General features: G+C 34.0%; 1 protein-coding gene across 1 annotated transcript; it reads right to left on the bottom strand.

The window, feature by feature from the left end:
- Window positions 1-1552: 1552 nt before the first annotated feature.
- On the bottom strand, window positions 1553-13429 carry LOC108215944 (protein FORGETTER 1). The gene is made up of 36 exons (XM_017388584.2): window positions 13097-13429; window positions 12880-12936; window positions 12672-12758; window positions 12505-12564; window positions 11593-11658; window positions 11267-11440; window positions 11068-11198; window positions 10809-10885; window positions 10018-10199; window positions 9791-9868; window positions 9087-9219; window positions 8469-8529; window positions 8291-8372; window positions 8057-8185; window positions 7755-7904; window positions 7553-7652; window positions 7360-7479; window positions 6983-7039; window positions 6768-6868; window positions 6512-6684; window positions 6262-6355; window positions 5763-5860; window positions 5548-5683; window positions 5267-5373; window positions 5031-5126; window positions 4826-4913; window positions 4578-4701; window positions 4344-4416; window positions 4139-4262; window positions 3983-4060; window positions 3785-3903; window positions 3604-3654; window positions 3389-3491; window positions 2843-2971; window positions 1988-2099; window positions 1553-1869 (listed from the first exon to the last, which is right to left on the bottom strand). The coding sequence occupies exons 1-36, from the start codon at window positions 13277-13279 to the stop codon at window positions 1817-1819; spliced, it is 3786 nt and encodes a 1261-aa protein (XP_017244073.1). The 5' UTR covers window positions 13280-13429; the 3' UTR covers window positions 1553-1816.
- Between the last annotated feature and the right edge of the window lie 1605 nt (window positions 13430-15034).

Here is a 15034-nt window from a genome sequence, read left to right as displayed (position 1 = left end):
TGATACCTTTTATTATTAAAATTTCAAATATTAATATCTCAAGTGTCACGATCAAAAGTGATTCTCCATATCATTTATTAATATTATATCTTGTATGTTTTTTTATCGTATTGGTTAAAAAAAATTAACTCGTATTATAAAAGTTATTAGATATGATAAAAAAATAAATTCGGATTTGGAGTCAATTTCTATTAATATTTTAGAATTTAATTTTTATAACATCTATTTTAATATAAAAATCATGACTGTTATCATATATTCTACTTTAAAATAATTAAAAAGACGTATAAATTTATAATATTTCAAACATATTGATAAAATAAATTATTTTAAAATTAACGTGTGCCGAGTTACAAATTACTACTACTAAATTTAAAAGGATTTTTTTCGTAACGGTTTAACTATTTGAAATTTTTTACAAAAATATTGTCACCAACTTTCAGTATTTTAAAAACTACTCCCTCCGTCCCATTTTAACAGCCTTTTTAGAATTTGGTTGTTGTCCCAAAATAAGTGATTTTTTCTTGTTTTCATGAACTATTTGGCAGGTGAATTTCAATTCTACCCCTCATTAATGCACCTTATATTTTCTATGCAATACAAATAGTGGTTTAGTTTGACTTTATTAGGGGTAACTAGGTAAAAGTATTCAAATAAACACCTCCATAAATGTAAAAATTGGTTTGTGTGCATTAGGGCTGGCAATATCAGACACGACCCGAACCCGACCCGAACCCGACCCAAACCCGTAACCCGATTTACTGAGACAAAACCCGAAAGTGACACGAAAATCACCCGTTTTGACACGAAATGGACCCGACATGACCCGAAATTCTAATTTCGTTTCTAATAACTTCAATTTTCAGTTTTATTCAATTTTAAGTGATTTTAGCTTGACCCGAAATTGACTCGAAATTGACCCGATTGCTGACACGAACACGACCCGTTACCCGAAACTGCCACCCCTAGTGTGCATCTCTCTAAAAAGGCAGTTAAAATGGGACAGAGGGAGTACTATTTTTTTTATATATTATTTATGAAAATACAGTTTGCAACTCTGCAAACCTCATTTACAACAATATTTTGCAACGGTTGCAAATAACTGCAACCTCAATTTTATCCAACCTCATTTGTAACAGATGCAAATGAGATTGCAGAAGTTGTAAATTAGATATTTGTAAAGTTTACAAAATAATAGTTTTAAAAAAAATTAAATCCAACTTAACAGTGCTTTTTTATATAAATTGTAAGAAGTTGGTAATTTTATAACCTATAACAAATTATCATAATCAACAACTATAACGAGGGGTCCCATGAGCCTGGTACCAAAGCAAACCCTAATTTGTCAAACAACCATTAAAATAAGTTAGTCATTGTTTGTATGTTACCAGAGTAAACTTTCTCATCACCATTAAGATGGGTTAAATAAATCTTAATCAATCCAACCACCATTAAGATAGGTTAGTGATTAATGTAAATAAACATCCCATTCTAGTTCAAAAATCCAACCACCATTAAGATAGGTTAGTGATTAATGTAAATAAACATCCCATTCTAGTTCAAAAATTGCAATACAGAAATTTGTATATTTCAAGATAATTTTCGGTTTTGTTCTTAAACAAACATCTTTTTTCACATGTCTAGCCAGAGCTTCAAGATTACTATTTCTTTTACCAATAAATACTCCTATTAAGGTAATATACTTGGAGATTACTAATCACCAATATGCATTCCCGGAGTTGAGAGCTGCTTCACAAGCACAAAAATGCATTTTGGACGAGCAAAAGAAGGCTAAGAAGTAGCTGAGAACTATGTATTACTTGTCCTCCAATGCAAGTGAGTCATTGATATCTTGACCCCGTACCAAATCTGTAGAAAGATCCAAATTGATAAACATTAGAATTGCAAGTCAAATATTGAGATATATACTCTTGAACAAGTGCCTCTATATATATATACAGGGAGGGAGGGAGAGGGGGTGAGGGACCTTTCAGCATAGAGTTAACTACAGCATTCGGGATCAGTAATCCAACAATTCTCTGGTGATCTGTAGTAGTCTCTACACGCACAATACGGAGTCGTCTATGACTTTTACGAACCTACAAAAAAGTTATCAAGTCAATATAAACATCAAATAATCTGTAAATGAAATTTTTGAAAAATGAGATCCAATTAGTAGCCAAAACAAGAGATCCACGTACTATTCTCACTGGCATAGTCTATCTTTTATTCATTTCTACTTTTCACGAGGGCAGAGACATATTATCATTAACATAATGATTGAAGTTATACTGCATGTGCATGCAAAACAAATGAGAAAAAGATCCAATAAAAGATAATGATTCTAATGACATGTTAAAAGAAGATTACTCAAACCATATCAATTCTAGAGCAACTACTGATGTCAATGTAGTAAAACACTAATATAACAATGACGCATATAGGAGTAATCATAAAGTTACATGGTCAAAAATATGTGTCATTGTCGTATAACATCTAATACAAATGATATATATAGGAATAGGAGTAACTTGTATGGGACTTTGAAACTTGGGAACCAGAAGCCAATATTTTTTTTTACGTGAGTTTAGTAATATTTTAACACAAAAACATAAGATATGTAAAACCAATATGCAACTAGAAGCTCTTGTAAATAACATTTTGTTTCAATGCACAGCACATACATCGTTAAAAGATGTGCACTGTTGCGCTAACATGTGATCATAATTTCTTGACCATGAGAACAAATATTACTAAACCACTAAAATCAGATAATTGTTAAGAATAGAACTTGCAGGCAATTAAGACATGGCAATGAGGTACAAAATGGGCTCTTGCTAACCTGATTGGCAAGGGTCTTTTCTATAGTTGCCCAGACAGGTAGTATTAAGCCACTTAATACATTTACTTCTTGTAATCTTCTGCCAGTAGTACAGTAATCACCTAGCTTACAGTTGGGACCGTGCATGCACTGCAAGTTGAGTTATATGTACAGGTTGGTAAATCATCAATACCAAAGATAAACATAGTGTGGGTGTGCACTTGCTTTTGCAACTCATACTATCATTTTTACAGCTACATTTCAAAGCAAAATCAAATCAAGAAAACAAAAGTGATCTGTGTAGCCACTGTTGCATCTGATTTGGAACAGATCAGTTAGGAATGCAATTATAGACGGGACTGAAGATCTATATAGAGATAGACAGCGATGAGGGTTTTAAAAAATAATGCAGTGCAATAAAAAGATAGTAAAAAAATGAAAATAATGCGGAGTATGAGTATATAATGATGCTACCAGATTACCCGTCAAATGGAATGAATGAATTGCAACATGATTGTTGGCATGTATCCAAGCAAACACCAAGTAACATTTAGATGTATCTCTAACCTGTTTAGAGGATACACGAAACTCATTCTCCCAGCATGTACGAGCCTTCTTCAAAGATTTTAATTTGCTGTACTTCTCTTCAAGCTCTAAAAGAGGCATTTCCCTGGTCATGGAAGAGTTAAAGTAGCATAAAGACAACATACAAGAACCTCAGCAACCCATCATATAATGGATTGCCACAGAAAAGATAAAGGGCTAGTATAAGTTCACACTACCTTACTGCTTCCCCGGTAGCAGGACGGACAATTCTAAACATTCCAGAAGACCTAAAGACGACTCAAAGGTTAAAAAACTGGAAACAGCGGCCAGTTTACTAGAGTTTTTAATAATACATGAAGAGCAGTTAGAGGTCAAGTCTTTAAGCAAAAGATAAACTTCCAAATATTAAGTTGTTACCCTTGAAATGCCAAAAGATAGTGTCTTCTCCCCTGCCATTCTCTCCTGGATTCATAGAACCCTATTCTAGAGGAACCAATCATATCTTTTTTCTTCTCATCAAGCAACGTTGATGCAGCCTGCAAACAAGTAGAGCTGTTATCGAAAAAGAAACTTTAGCATTAAACATCATCATTTATATATTCAGAGATAACATGCCTCCCAAGTGAATCCTCGATCCAATGTAAATGTATATAAAACGGTTGACGCTCCAGACAGATGATCAACGTGAACATTCTGCAATGAAAATGGGACATGTTTAGCAACTCAAATTATCACGTTGAAGCCAAATAACAGTTGAAGCAAAGTTGTAACCTTTGGCAGTCCTTTTAGTTTAATTGTATTGGCTTTCAGGTCTGCTATTCCCGAGTCAAATTGACCTTCAAGTCGTGCATTCTGAACAAAAAGATCAAGGATGCTCACGAAGAACTCAAAAAGCCTGCATATTAAAACACCCATTTTACACATTTAAAAAGAAGAAAAATAAAGTGTACAGGTATGTAATCAACATTTTACATACAAATTCTGCATCTCTGGTTGTAGCCCTAACAACCGATTCAAGAAACGTGCAACATTGTGAATGTCCTTGTCATCTAAACATACAAACGGATAAAGTATATCAGATTCTTTTATACTGATACAGGCAGTTTTTCGCCTATTATTTTATAATGGTTCCTGCATTTTTAACATATGCTCGAAAATATTTCAGTATATTCTAAAATATAAAAAAGAAAAGAAGTTGATAATGTCTTACCAACATATGAGTTGTCTTTGACTAATCCAACAGAAGCCAGAGCAGCTTTTCCCTTGATGATAAACTCTTCTATCGTATTCGGCTTTTCAATGGAAAATCCAGGAGGTATGTCCAGAAGAGAACTCTGTAGCACAGGAATTAGCCATTCATATTTTACCTACTGATATTGCCAAGACACCAACCAAGACAGGAGGAAAAAGCATTATATATGACACAAATATAATACAGTAAACACTAGTTCCTGAGACCTGATTCACAATTCTATCATAGAATTCTGCAAGGGCCCTCTTTCCGTACGGGCTATCATAGTTGTAAGCCCTAAGTGAAGGTCCGGCACTAAACCACAAACAGCAACAAGAAAATACATTAGTGACTTGAGACAGTAAATTAGTGGTCGTATTGCTATCTATGTTCACCCAACTAAATACTCTCACTAACTATAAACCAACCTACCGTCTGTCTCCCTGTGTAAGTGCCCCAAGAGATTCTAGTCTCTTGGCAATAATGGAAGCAAATCTGCGTTCACCACCAAGCTTGCTAAAGAGTAACCTGTCACACATGCAATAAAACAAAAATTACTTTATCCAACATAAGAACTGGACAAAATGAATAAGAGAAGATTATTATGAAAATTTACATATTGCTGCCAACTAAAAGAATGATTTCATAGAATTGGATTTATTGCCCACCTATACTCTGGAGCAGAAGCTTGATTTGATCGGTGCGTTCTTCCGAACTGTTGAATTGCCCGATCAGCGCTCCAGGGTAATTCTATAGTAAGGTGTACCCTCCTCCTCTGATATAACAGTTAATGAAATTCAAAATATAAATACAAGCTGAAAAGATCATTGGTATGACTGGCATAAAGTTGGAGAAATCTCTCCTAGTAATAAAAAAGAAAGAACAAATTCACAGTTCGTGTAGCGGTAAAGTTTGGAAATAGAATGGTACTGCATCGTCAAGTATATACCTGATTTATCGCTCTTTTATCTGCTTGTAAAGATACGCCAGCAGAACCCGCCTCAGATATTATGGCAACTAACTTCTTGCCATCCATGAATAATTGCTTTTCATTTATATTGACCATTTCCATGGACACATCCTTTCTGGAACAAGAGAACAGAGCATGTCAGCAGCCTCAAAATAAAAGCAAACACGCAGGGATGCAATTAAGCCAAAACTCACGAGTTCCGAGGCTGATATCTGACACCATTTCCATCACGTTCCCTGATCAGCCTGTGTCGCCTACCTGTAATTTCTGCTACCTTATCAGGACCTCCAAGCTGCAAATATCAGAATTCATATTCAGACAGATGCAGTATTTAAAAAATTATAGGAAAGAACTTCCATATAATATGCTTATAATGCACCTCACACCACCTTAGTACCTATCTCTGAGGCATGGCTAAGAAACAATATTTACAAATTTGATCCACTATCTCATAAACATAAATCTAATTTACAGTAGAGTCGATATTGTTCAAGCAATTTAATCAAAAGAGGAATGCAGCAGTCCGTAAAAGAAAAGGTAAAACATAACGCTTATAGATTTACAAAATTCAGTGGTGTCTTTTAATATGCTAGTATGCACAACAGCCAAAATGGAAAAGATGAGATTATGACTTAAGGTAAGTGTTCAACAATTGCATAAGAAAACAGAAAATTGAAGATCCTTTTGAACAACCTGATCTAAAATGTCATCTAACGGATTGAGGGGAAGATCCAAAGAACGTACGGCGTCCAAAATTTGTGACTTGCGCTCTGCAGCTTTACTATACCTACATCACAGTCACACAATTCTTGATCAAGTAGTATGATTCTAAATTGAACACACATTGTGGCAGGAAGGTTAAACATTTTAAATTAGTAAAGATAAAAACAATATAAGATTTAGACCAGGATAAATTCCTTCTGTATTTATACAGTATACACACCTCTCTAGTTGTTGTGCTATAGACTTGCGCTTTTGTCGAAGATACTCCTCAGCTTTGCCTTCACATAAAAGGCAAGACCAATCTGCAGAAACCGAACCTGTCACAGGTGGCACTAAACATGCAGGATGCATGACCTGCTTGCAACGTGAACATTGGAGCAACTTATCACTTTCCTGCAGTTAAGGATAATAGATCACAATATATACGGGTACAAAATATACTTGAAACAGGTCGTATATCACTTAGAAGAGTGTACCGTATCAGAATTACAAATCTCACAAATATGAAATCCATTATTTGATTCCATAGACTCATGAAATCCATCATCTGATTCCGTAGACTCGGGCTCAGAATCAGCTGCATTGACCAAGCAAGCTTTAGGAATAGACATTAAGACAAAATTTTGTGTCTCAAGATTCTCAACTGACCATCATGTCTGAAGTCATATATTTAATAAAAAACAATACTTACAAATCTCACTGATCTGAAATTCATCATCTGATTCCATAGACTCGGACTCAGAATCAGCTGCATTTAACAAGCAAACTTAAAAAATTGGCATTATGATCAAAACTGTGGCTGAGAATTTTAACTGGACCATTATGTCTGAAATAATAAATATTGTAAAAAGAAACAAAACCATTCCTTCTGCACATACTGAAAATAAACTTCAAATAATAATATCTTGTAATAAGAGAAATGGTAAAACATTAGAATGTAACCAACAAATAGTCTGCAGATTTCATAGTAAATTAAAGAATAAAGTCAAACTTAATAAAGATAAACCAAGAAGAAACAGAAGAATTCACAAAGCACTTCATGTCAAAATTATGTAATAAAAGAATTACTTTCACTTTCTGTATCACTTTCATCTTGCAATTTTGCAGCTTTCCTAGTTCTTTCTGTGTATGAAACACCAGTTGTCACAGAGCGCCTCTTGCGTTGCAACTCTTTTACTCCATCCTCACCTGTCATTAGTAAAAATTGGGTATTCTGTCTTTTAACATGAGGACTTGATCTCACAGATAACAAACAACTTACCTGATGAAGATGCAGGTTTTTCAGGCAATGGATAACTTTCTTCAATAAATTTTAGCAATAGCTCACGAGGTCCCGAGATAAAATCATCAAGTTCAATGCCCTGCCATAAGATTAATGAATATCTAAGAATAACAATGCATTTTCATTTGTCATGAAATGAACAAGATGAAAAAACAAGTTTCCAGAATGTAGCAGACAATACATTCACACTTTTTGCTACAGCGTCTTCGGTTCGGGCTTCACCAGTGCTTTGAAGACCAATGACGACACACTTATCTTCTGCTAGTGCCTGATGACATATTTTTACAACAGCAGGCACCTTTGCCGACATACACATGTGTTTAAAGAAACGCTGAAGGACACAACCATTAAACATACGAGCAATATTAGTGAAAGAAACATAGCTAATTAAAATTAATATGCGGGTGATACAGACAAAATAAACTTAAGAAAATATAAATGCATTGAGTGAAGTTAATAGCTATGAAAAATGAGGTTATCAACCTGATGGTTTCCCCAATATAGGAGCCATAACTGACTATTTTTAGGCATTTTAGTGGTGAGCAAGGCAATTTCAGATTCCAATTTCTCTTTTAGGTAAACCCAAAACTCTGCTGCTCTGTTGTACATAACCTGGAATTTAATAGCAGACCATGTGTTAACTTGATTGAAAATCTATGTTCGTGTAAAAGGAACCAACTAATTACTAAAATGTTCAATTGGTAAGCTAAAGAATACCATCATCTTGTCCTCTAGGGGAACTTCAACCACATCAAATTCTGCCCCTTTATAGCTCAAAGTACGGCATAGATACATCCCTCTGAATTATGAAAGATATTCCAGTTAAAATTTACTTTCTTTAAATATAGATCAATTTGTAATAGAGTTTATATAGAAAAATTAAAATCTATAAAACCTTGCTTTCAAGTCCATGGCAACTAGTTCTAAAGCACCAACACCCCCTTTTTCCAGCGACCCTGTAAATAATTTTCAATATAAGAAAGTTCCAAATACTTCAAATGTAGAAAGGAACATAAACAAGGGCACTGACCTATAGCCAGAGTGATGCCTAAAGATATAAAAGAAAATTATACACAAAAAGCAATTGAGGAAAAATAAAAAACAATAGAACACAAAGAGAAAGTGCACCCATAAAAATAGCAACTTGCAGAACATAGAAAAGATAAGTAGGGACTTAATGCCAGAATAGTTTTTTCCAAGGTGTGACATGTCAACATTACTAGTTTTCTGTTAATATATATTTAAGCAACAACAATTGATCATCGAACTATACATATGGGATTTTTTATTATTTTATCATAAAAATTTCAACTGCTAGTAGAGCTCACCATAGCAATTGGATGAATAAACCTCAATAGAGCTTAAAAAAGCACAAGATCTATCTACCTTTTATAGTCAACATGTAACATCTTGTGAGCAAAACACAAATTAGTCTCAGAAACATACAGAATACTAAATACAAAGGAAAGTTTAACATCTTATGCAATGCAACTATTTTTAAGTATAATTTTACCTATAAAATCAGGGAAGTCCAAGAAAGACGTTCCAGTTCCCCAAAGACCAAGTCTAATCATATAGCCCATATTGCGAGGCTCTGAAGCACCAGTAGCTGAGCAATAAACAACCCGCGCCTCAGGAAGCAAGGCCTGTTAAGCAAATGATAAATCAGGCAAGAGATTCCATGAAATTTTGACAATCATCAGATAAGTGTAAAGTGAGTTAAATTGTAGGAAGTGATATTGGGTAAACTCATGTTTGTTCATTCAAAGAAATAAACTTATTTCAAAAAGAAAATTATATTATATACCAGGCGAAAATATATATTATGAAAATTTCTACCAACAGTATCGTCTTATCAAACAGAACACTGTCTGCCTGGCCATTCTCCATAACAGGTTAGGTGCCTACTGACAAGAATATTAAAATGAAATCCAGTGTCACGAACACAGCAGGTAATTTTGTACAGTGCCATCTATGATCAAGACTAAACTACCCGGTATAAGCATACTTTTGAAGAAGTAAAATAGTACCAATGTTATCTTTTCAAAGTGCAATAGAGGTCTAATGCCAAAAAAGAATTTAATTAAAAAAGTAAAGTGTCACATTGCCACACAGTTTGCAAAGTGGTTATGCATCCTTAAGTCTTCTACGAAACAAAAGAATATATAATAGCCTAAAAGGTATGCAATGAGCTTCATAACTCTTTGATAACCAAACCTGAATCTCCAGAACTGTTTCTCCTGTGCGCGTTGGCCGCTGTCCAGCTTCAGGTACTAAATTTTTTGCCTTGTGACACTACAACATACTTCCCAATTCTTAGCGACAAGATGCAAATGATAGGTAATAAATACTAAAGATGTAACAGTCATGAATACATGACCACAAAAGTTAAACTATGAGGTCGTAGAAACGGATCATCTTTATCAAAGGATAAGATTGGGTACCTCATCGAACACGATTAGGCCATCATAATCTTTCCCACACCACTGTACAAGCTGCTTTAAGCGAGAACGCCCTTGCTCAGAAGACGCTATGAGGCTGCTGTAAGTTAAGAAGATGACTCCTTCCTTAACCCCAACAGCCTTAGAATCAAGCTTGGAATACGGAAGCTTGTTTAATGCATGCACTACATTTAGGGTAAAGATAAACAAGACGTCAAGACGAGAACATTCACTCTCCATTCCCCAATTTTTTGACCTATATTTTTTCACCCGCCTTTTTGTTACACATTTAAGGTAGCGCTATTGACATCAACTGCAACATCATACTAGTGATATCTTGCACCAAATTTAAAAGAGCTAATGTGACATTCATCATATATTCCTATGCATTACCACAGCCCCCCAATCCCATATATTAACTGGTGTATTTTTCCCTTCTACATGGTTTTGTTCATTCATTCGATAAAAGGAAAAAAAATGCACATAAATTCATAATGCTGTCTAAATGTTATCTCTTCCACTTCTAGAGGTGTATTATACAAAGTACACTTATCTGATGAGCGAAGATAAATACAAAAATTCATGCCTCAAGGTTCTAAACATTTCAATGTTCATAGATCTAAAGGGGCTGGAACCAGTAAACACTTAAATAGTATAACACTTGGCTGCTTATTCCCGCACCAAATAAAATGTTAGCCCAGCTTTTGAAAAAGAACAATGATAACCCAAAAGAAGAGGATGGTCATAGAGACATTTACTATTACAAATTTACAATGATTGCAACTTGAAACTACCTTCAATAAACTTAGCACCAACATCATCCAAGTCTCTCCGTGCATCAAATTTCAGGTCTGAACCAACAGAAATCCACCTGAATATGATCATCAAGGTAGGGCTTCAAATAAAAATGCATGAATTACTGACATCTAGGTCTAAAAGAGAACTTTGTTACCATTCAGGTTACCAGACCAGAAAAAATAAGATGGTAATATAAAGCTTTTAGACAGTTGTGCATACACGATGACATTAAAATATTTAAAACCATGAACTCACAAAGCCTTCTTCCTCCCATACTGCCAATTTTCCAAGATCAATCCCGCAATCGTTCGGCCTTTTCCAACACCAGCTCCATCTCCTAAAAAAAATCCTGCCCTAGTACTATCTGGAAGGCGTTGAAGGTGTTTCTGCAATGCACTCAAAGTTATGTAGATGAAGCAAATGCAAATCAAAAGCTTTTATAATATGACAAAACCTGAGAAGCATATACTAGTGTCTCGATCTGCAAGCACGACAAAGCTTCTGTCCTTTCCAGGTCACCCCTGATTCGTAGATCATATGTTGGTTCAGGTGGCTGCACTGCAGATAAGGAGGATGTTTCTACAATAGGATCTGGGTGAGGAGGACCAACAGATAATTTGGGAGGACGCTACATTGAAACATTAATATTTATAAAATTTCAGAACCAACAAGAAATTTAAGTAAATATATTGCACTAGTTTTGATGGGTTTGAAACAAGGAACCATAGATAAATATCTACAGAAAAAATAGAGATTTCAGCCTGGAGGACAAGTATGTACATAGTCGGTAAAAGTTTCTCCCGCAACACCACCACTATCTTCTTCCCGCTCCACCTCAATAGCTACCTAAAGTTTAGGCACAGAATATTAATCATTAGAGATATCAAAACTAGTATGATGTTTCTTATTGCTGTTTTTAAACAGGTATTGACATCTGCGAATAACTAATACAGTAAATATCAGGAAAAAAAATGTGGAAGTGTGTTGTGTCTAATAATTGCAGCTAAGTATCATTTTAGTAAAAAATCCAAGGAAGGTAAATATGTAATTAAACTAGTGAGTTGAAGCATCTCTAGAACCGAGAGTTTACATAATGGACTCGTATTGATAAAAGTAAAGCATAACAATATGTAATTTCTAGTGAGCCCGACAGTGTAAGAGGAGAAGTAAATAACTCTCATTTATTCTAGCACTGCAGTCAAAATAAAGGCTTTAACGACATAGATAATAAAGGCTTTAACGACGTAGATAATTCGCATTAATTCTAGCATTGAAGTCACAATAAAGGCTTTGACGACACATGCACCCTTTATTTCTAAAAATATCTGTTGCAAAATAAATTTCAGCTAGGACCCAAAAAGCTTATTTCTTTATAAGCAAACCATTGCCACTTTCAGTTTGAGTTCACTATTAGCACTAGTTTACAAATAAATGCTGAAATCCACTCTTTGCAGACATCTTGGGTTCATTACTTATTACTATAAGCATTAGCATATATGCTAAATATCTTCCCTAAATAATAGGATTTAATATATGATTGGGTGTTCAAGACGACTAGAACCCTAATCATTTCACATAAACAGAAGCAAAAGGGCATATGTCATTGTGCACGTATGAAAACATTGCACGATCAGAATACACGATAACTACAATAAACCCAGTAAGATATACAGATGAAGTGAGAGATGCAACCTCATTGACATCTTCGGTAGGCGGAGGAGGATTTGACAGCTTGGGAGCACCGCTAAAACCCTAAAAAACAAAAATAATACCACTAGTTAACGAACAAGACACTTGCATGGTCAACGAACATATAACAACTAAAACCTAATGATAAACAATGAGGATAAAGAAGCAACCTCCTTGACTTCCCTCGGAGGCGGAGGACACGTTACATCCTCTTGCTGAGAAGAATGCTTTGAGAACTTCACATCATGGAAAGTGCCCTAATCATTACACATAAAATAAATAATATGCAAGTATATACATCAAACACATCTATCACAAATAGAGAAGACTAATCTACGAGCTTCTAGTTAAATATAAAAACGAGTATAAAGAGACGACCTCGTCGGATTCTTCGGGAGGCAGCGGATGTGTTAACTCGACATCACCGCTAGAGACCTGATCATTCAATATAATTATAGGAACATACAAGTATTCTGTATTCATATATACATCACAAAGGCAATCACACAATCGGCGCAAATTATAACAACAAAAACCCTAATCAGTAATCAGATCAAATGAAAATAAGTATGGTTGTATAAAGAAGCTTAGCAACCTCATCAGCTCTTCCAATCGCTTGAACCAATCCACAACCAAAGCACACGAACTCCGATACAGATCGGCTGACTGTGTGAACTTCATCGCAGTTGGCGCAACTGATTTGACAACCGCCGGGCAAGGGTTCCGGCGGCGGCGGCGGAGGCGGAGAATTACGCAGCACCGCCGGGTGATGTTCCATTTTTTTTTATTAGATGAAAATGAGATCAAACAAGTTAACACGAGAAGAGAATGGGGAATAAATGAGATGAGTATGAGTTGTGGAGAGAAGAGAAGGAAATGACAAAATAGATGATAGCGGCAAAAAGAAAGTGGGTTTTGCCGCTCTCTTCGTCGAGACGCTTGGGTTACCTTTTTTCTACGAACGAAATATCGGAGGGTATATATGTCAAAGGGAAGCAGTGTCGACCGTTTGAATTTCAAAACTTATTATATTGAGGGTAGATTGGTAATATAAATTTTTGCATATCTAAGCTTTTGTTTCAATCTTCTCCTATTCATTTCGACTCTTATGGGAGTATTTTTTAATTTTTTTTTGGAACTGACTCTTATGAGAGTGATTATCTGTTTTCATATTTGTGATTTTTTCTCATCATATAAAAACAAGTCAATCATTAAAATAAATGGTGTGATAATGATTTCATTCTTTACATAAAAAAAGGAAATATTTTTATGTATCTTGCAAATAAAATATCTAAATAAGCACAAGCTAAAAATATTAGCACTTTAACATTATTTAGGTTAATTTGTGAATGTGATGATATGTTTAGATATAACATTCCCTCGTGTAACTATTAATTAGTGCATATATAATTAATTTTTTATGCTCAACCCGGACATTCAGCCATCTTAATTCAAAGTAAATTCAATCATAAAAAAATCTCTGAATAAAATTTTGATGTGGATTATAAATAATCTGGTCAAAATTCATATTTCAACCAACTTCTCCATTGTTTATAATTCTAACCAGACTCTAGTGAATACATTTGTAAAATCACTGTACAGCGTCGTCAATTACCATATTAAAATAATATATTTTATTTATAACAATTTAAATTTTGAAATAATAACAATGCACTGTATTTAAAAAACAAGTAAAATAACAATGCTAAAATATGATTTTAAATTATTTAAATATAACCTTCAATTCTAAAGGCCGTAAATCCTTAATTTTAAACCCTAATCGTCAATCAATTTAATTTTAAAGTATAAAAAAATCATTCCAAAACTCAAATATGAATCCTAAAAATGTTAATCGTTAATTTTAAGGATTTTTTAATGTATAAATACCTAAAATGTAACTTCGCGTTACGTTTGAGTCATTAAAACGCAACTCTATGTTACAAATCTACTTATTTGAAAAATAAAAATGCCGAAACATGATTTGGTGTTGAAAAATGTAAAACTCAACTTGAAGTTTTGTTTCGATGAAGTGACAGTGAATGCCTTTTCCTCGTAGACAATGACATTTGGAATATTATGTATTGAAATTTTTCTGATAGACACGAGTATACAGGAGTCCGCTAAAATGACAAATCTTTTATTTATAAAAAATATTTTAGATGAGTTGGTTAAAATCATTAACCATATATTAAAATAATATATTTTTATTATTTTTTGTCATTATGAATCGAATATATAATTTTAATAGGTTAATGACTAGTAAAATATGTCTAATTTCATTTAGTAAAAAAACATGTGTGATTTCATTACAAGTATATATAAAGATTTGTCACAATTAATCAACATAATAGGGTTAATTATAAAAGTAGAGAAAGAGAATTTATATTTTTCTAAAATCTTAACACTTAATTTTATTATGTCATTTGATTCCAACTAATAGTGGTATACATTTCGGCTAAAATTAATTTGATCGTAAGAGATCAATTTAGTCGGTCAAATGCCGTTTTCATCCTCTAAAAAATAAGGGTTCCAT

This window comes from Daucus carota, chromosome 4 (assembly GCF_001625215.2).
Source record: "Daucus carota subsp. sativus chromosome 4, DH1 v3.0, whole genome shotgun sequence".
Taxonomy (NCBI): domain Eukaryota; kingdom Viridiplantae; phylum Streptophyta; class Magnoliopsida; order Apiales; family Apiaceae; genus Daucus; species Daucus carota.
This window is presented reverse-complemented; position numbering and strand designations above follow the sequence as displayed.

What these genes read in the sequence shown, in the direction of transcription:
- LOC108215944 (XM_017388584.2), bottom strand. Translation starts at nt 13,279, where the DNA reads ATGGAACATCACCCGGCGGTGCTGCGTAATTCTCCGCCTCCGCCGCCG. An exon ending in TAGATGACATTTTAGATCAG is followed by an intron (nt 5,861 to 6,261) that starts GTTGTTCAAAAG and finishes TGATATTTGCAG; the next exon opens with CTTGGAGGTCCTGATAAGGT. An exon ending in AACTAAAAGGACTGCCAAAG is followed by an intron (nt 4,061 to 4,138) that starts GTTACAACTTTG and finishes TTTTCATTGCAG; the next exon opens with AATGTTCACGTTGATCATCT.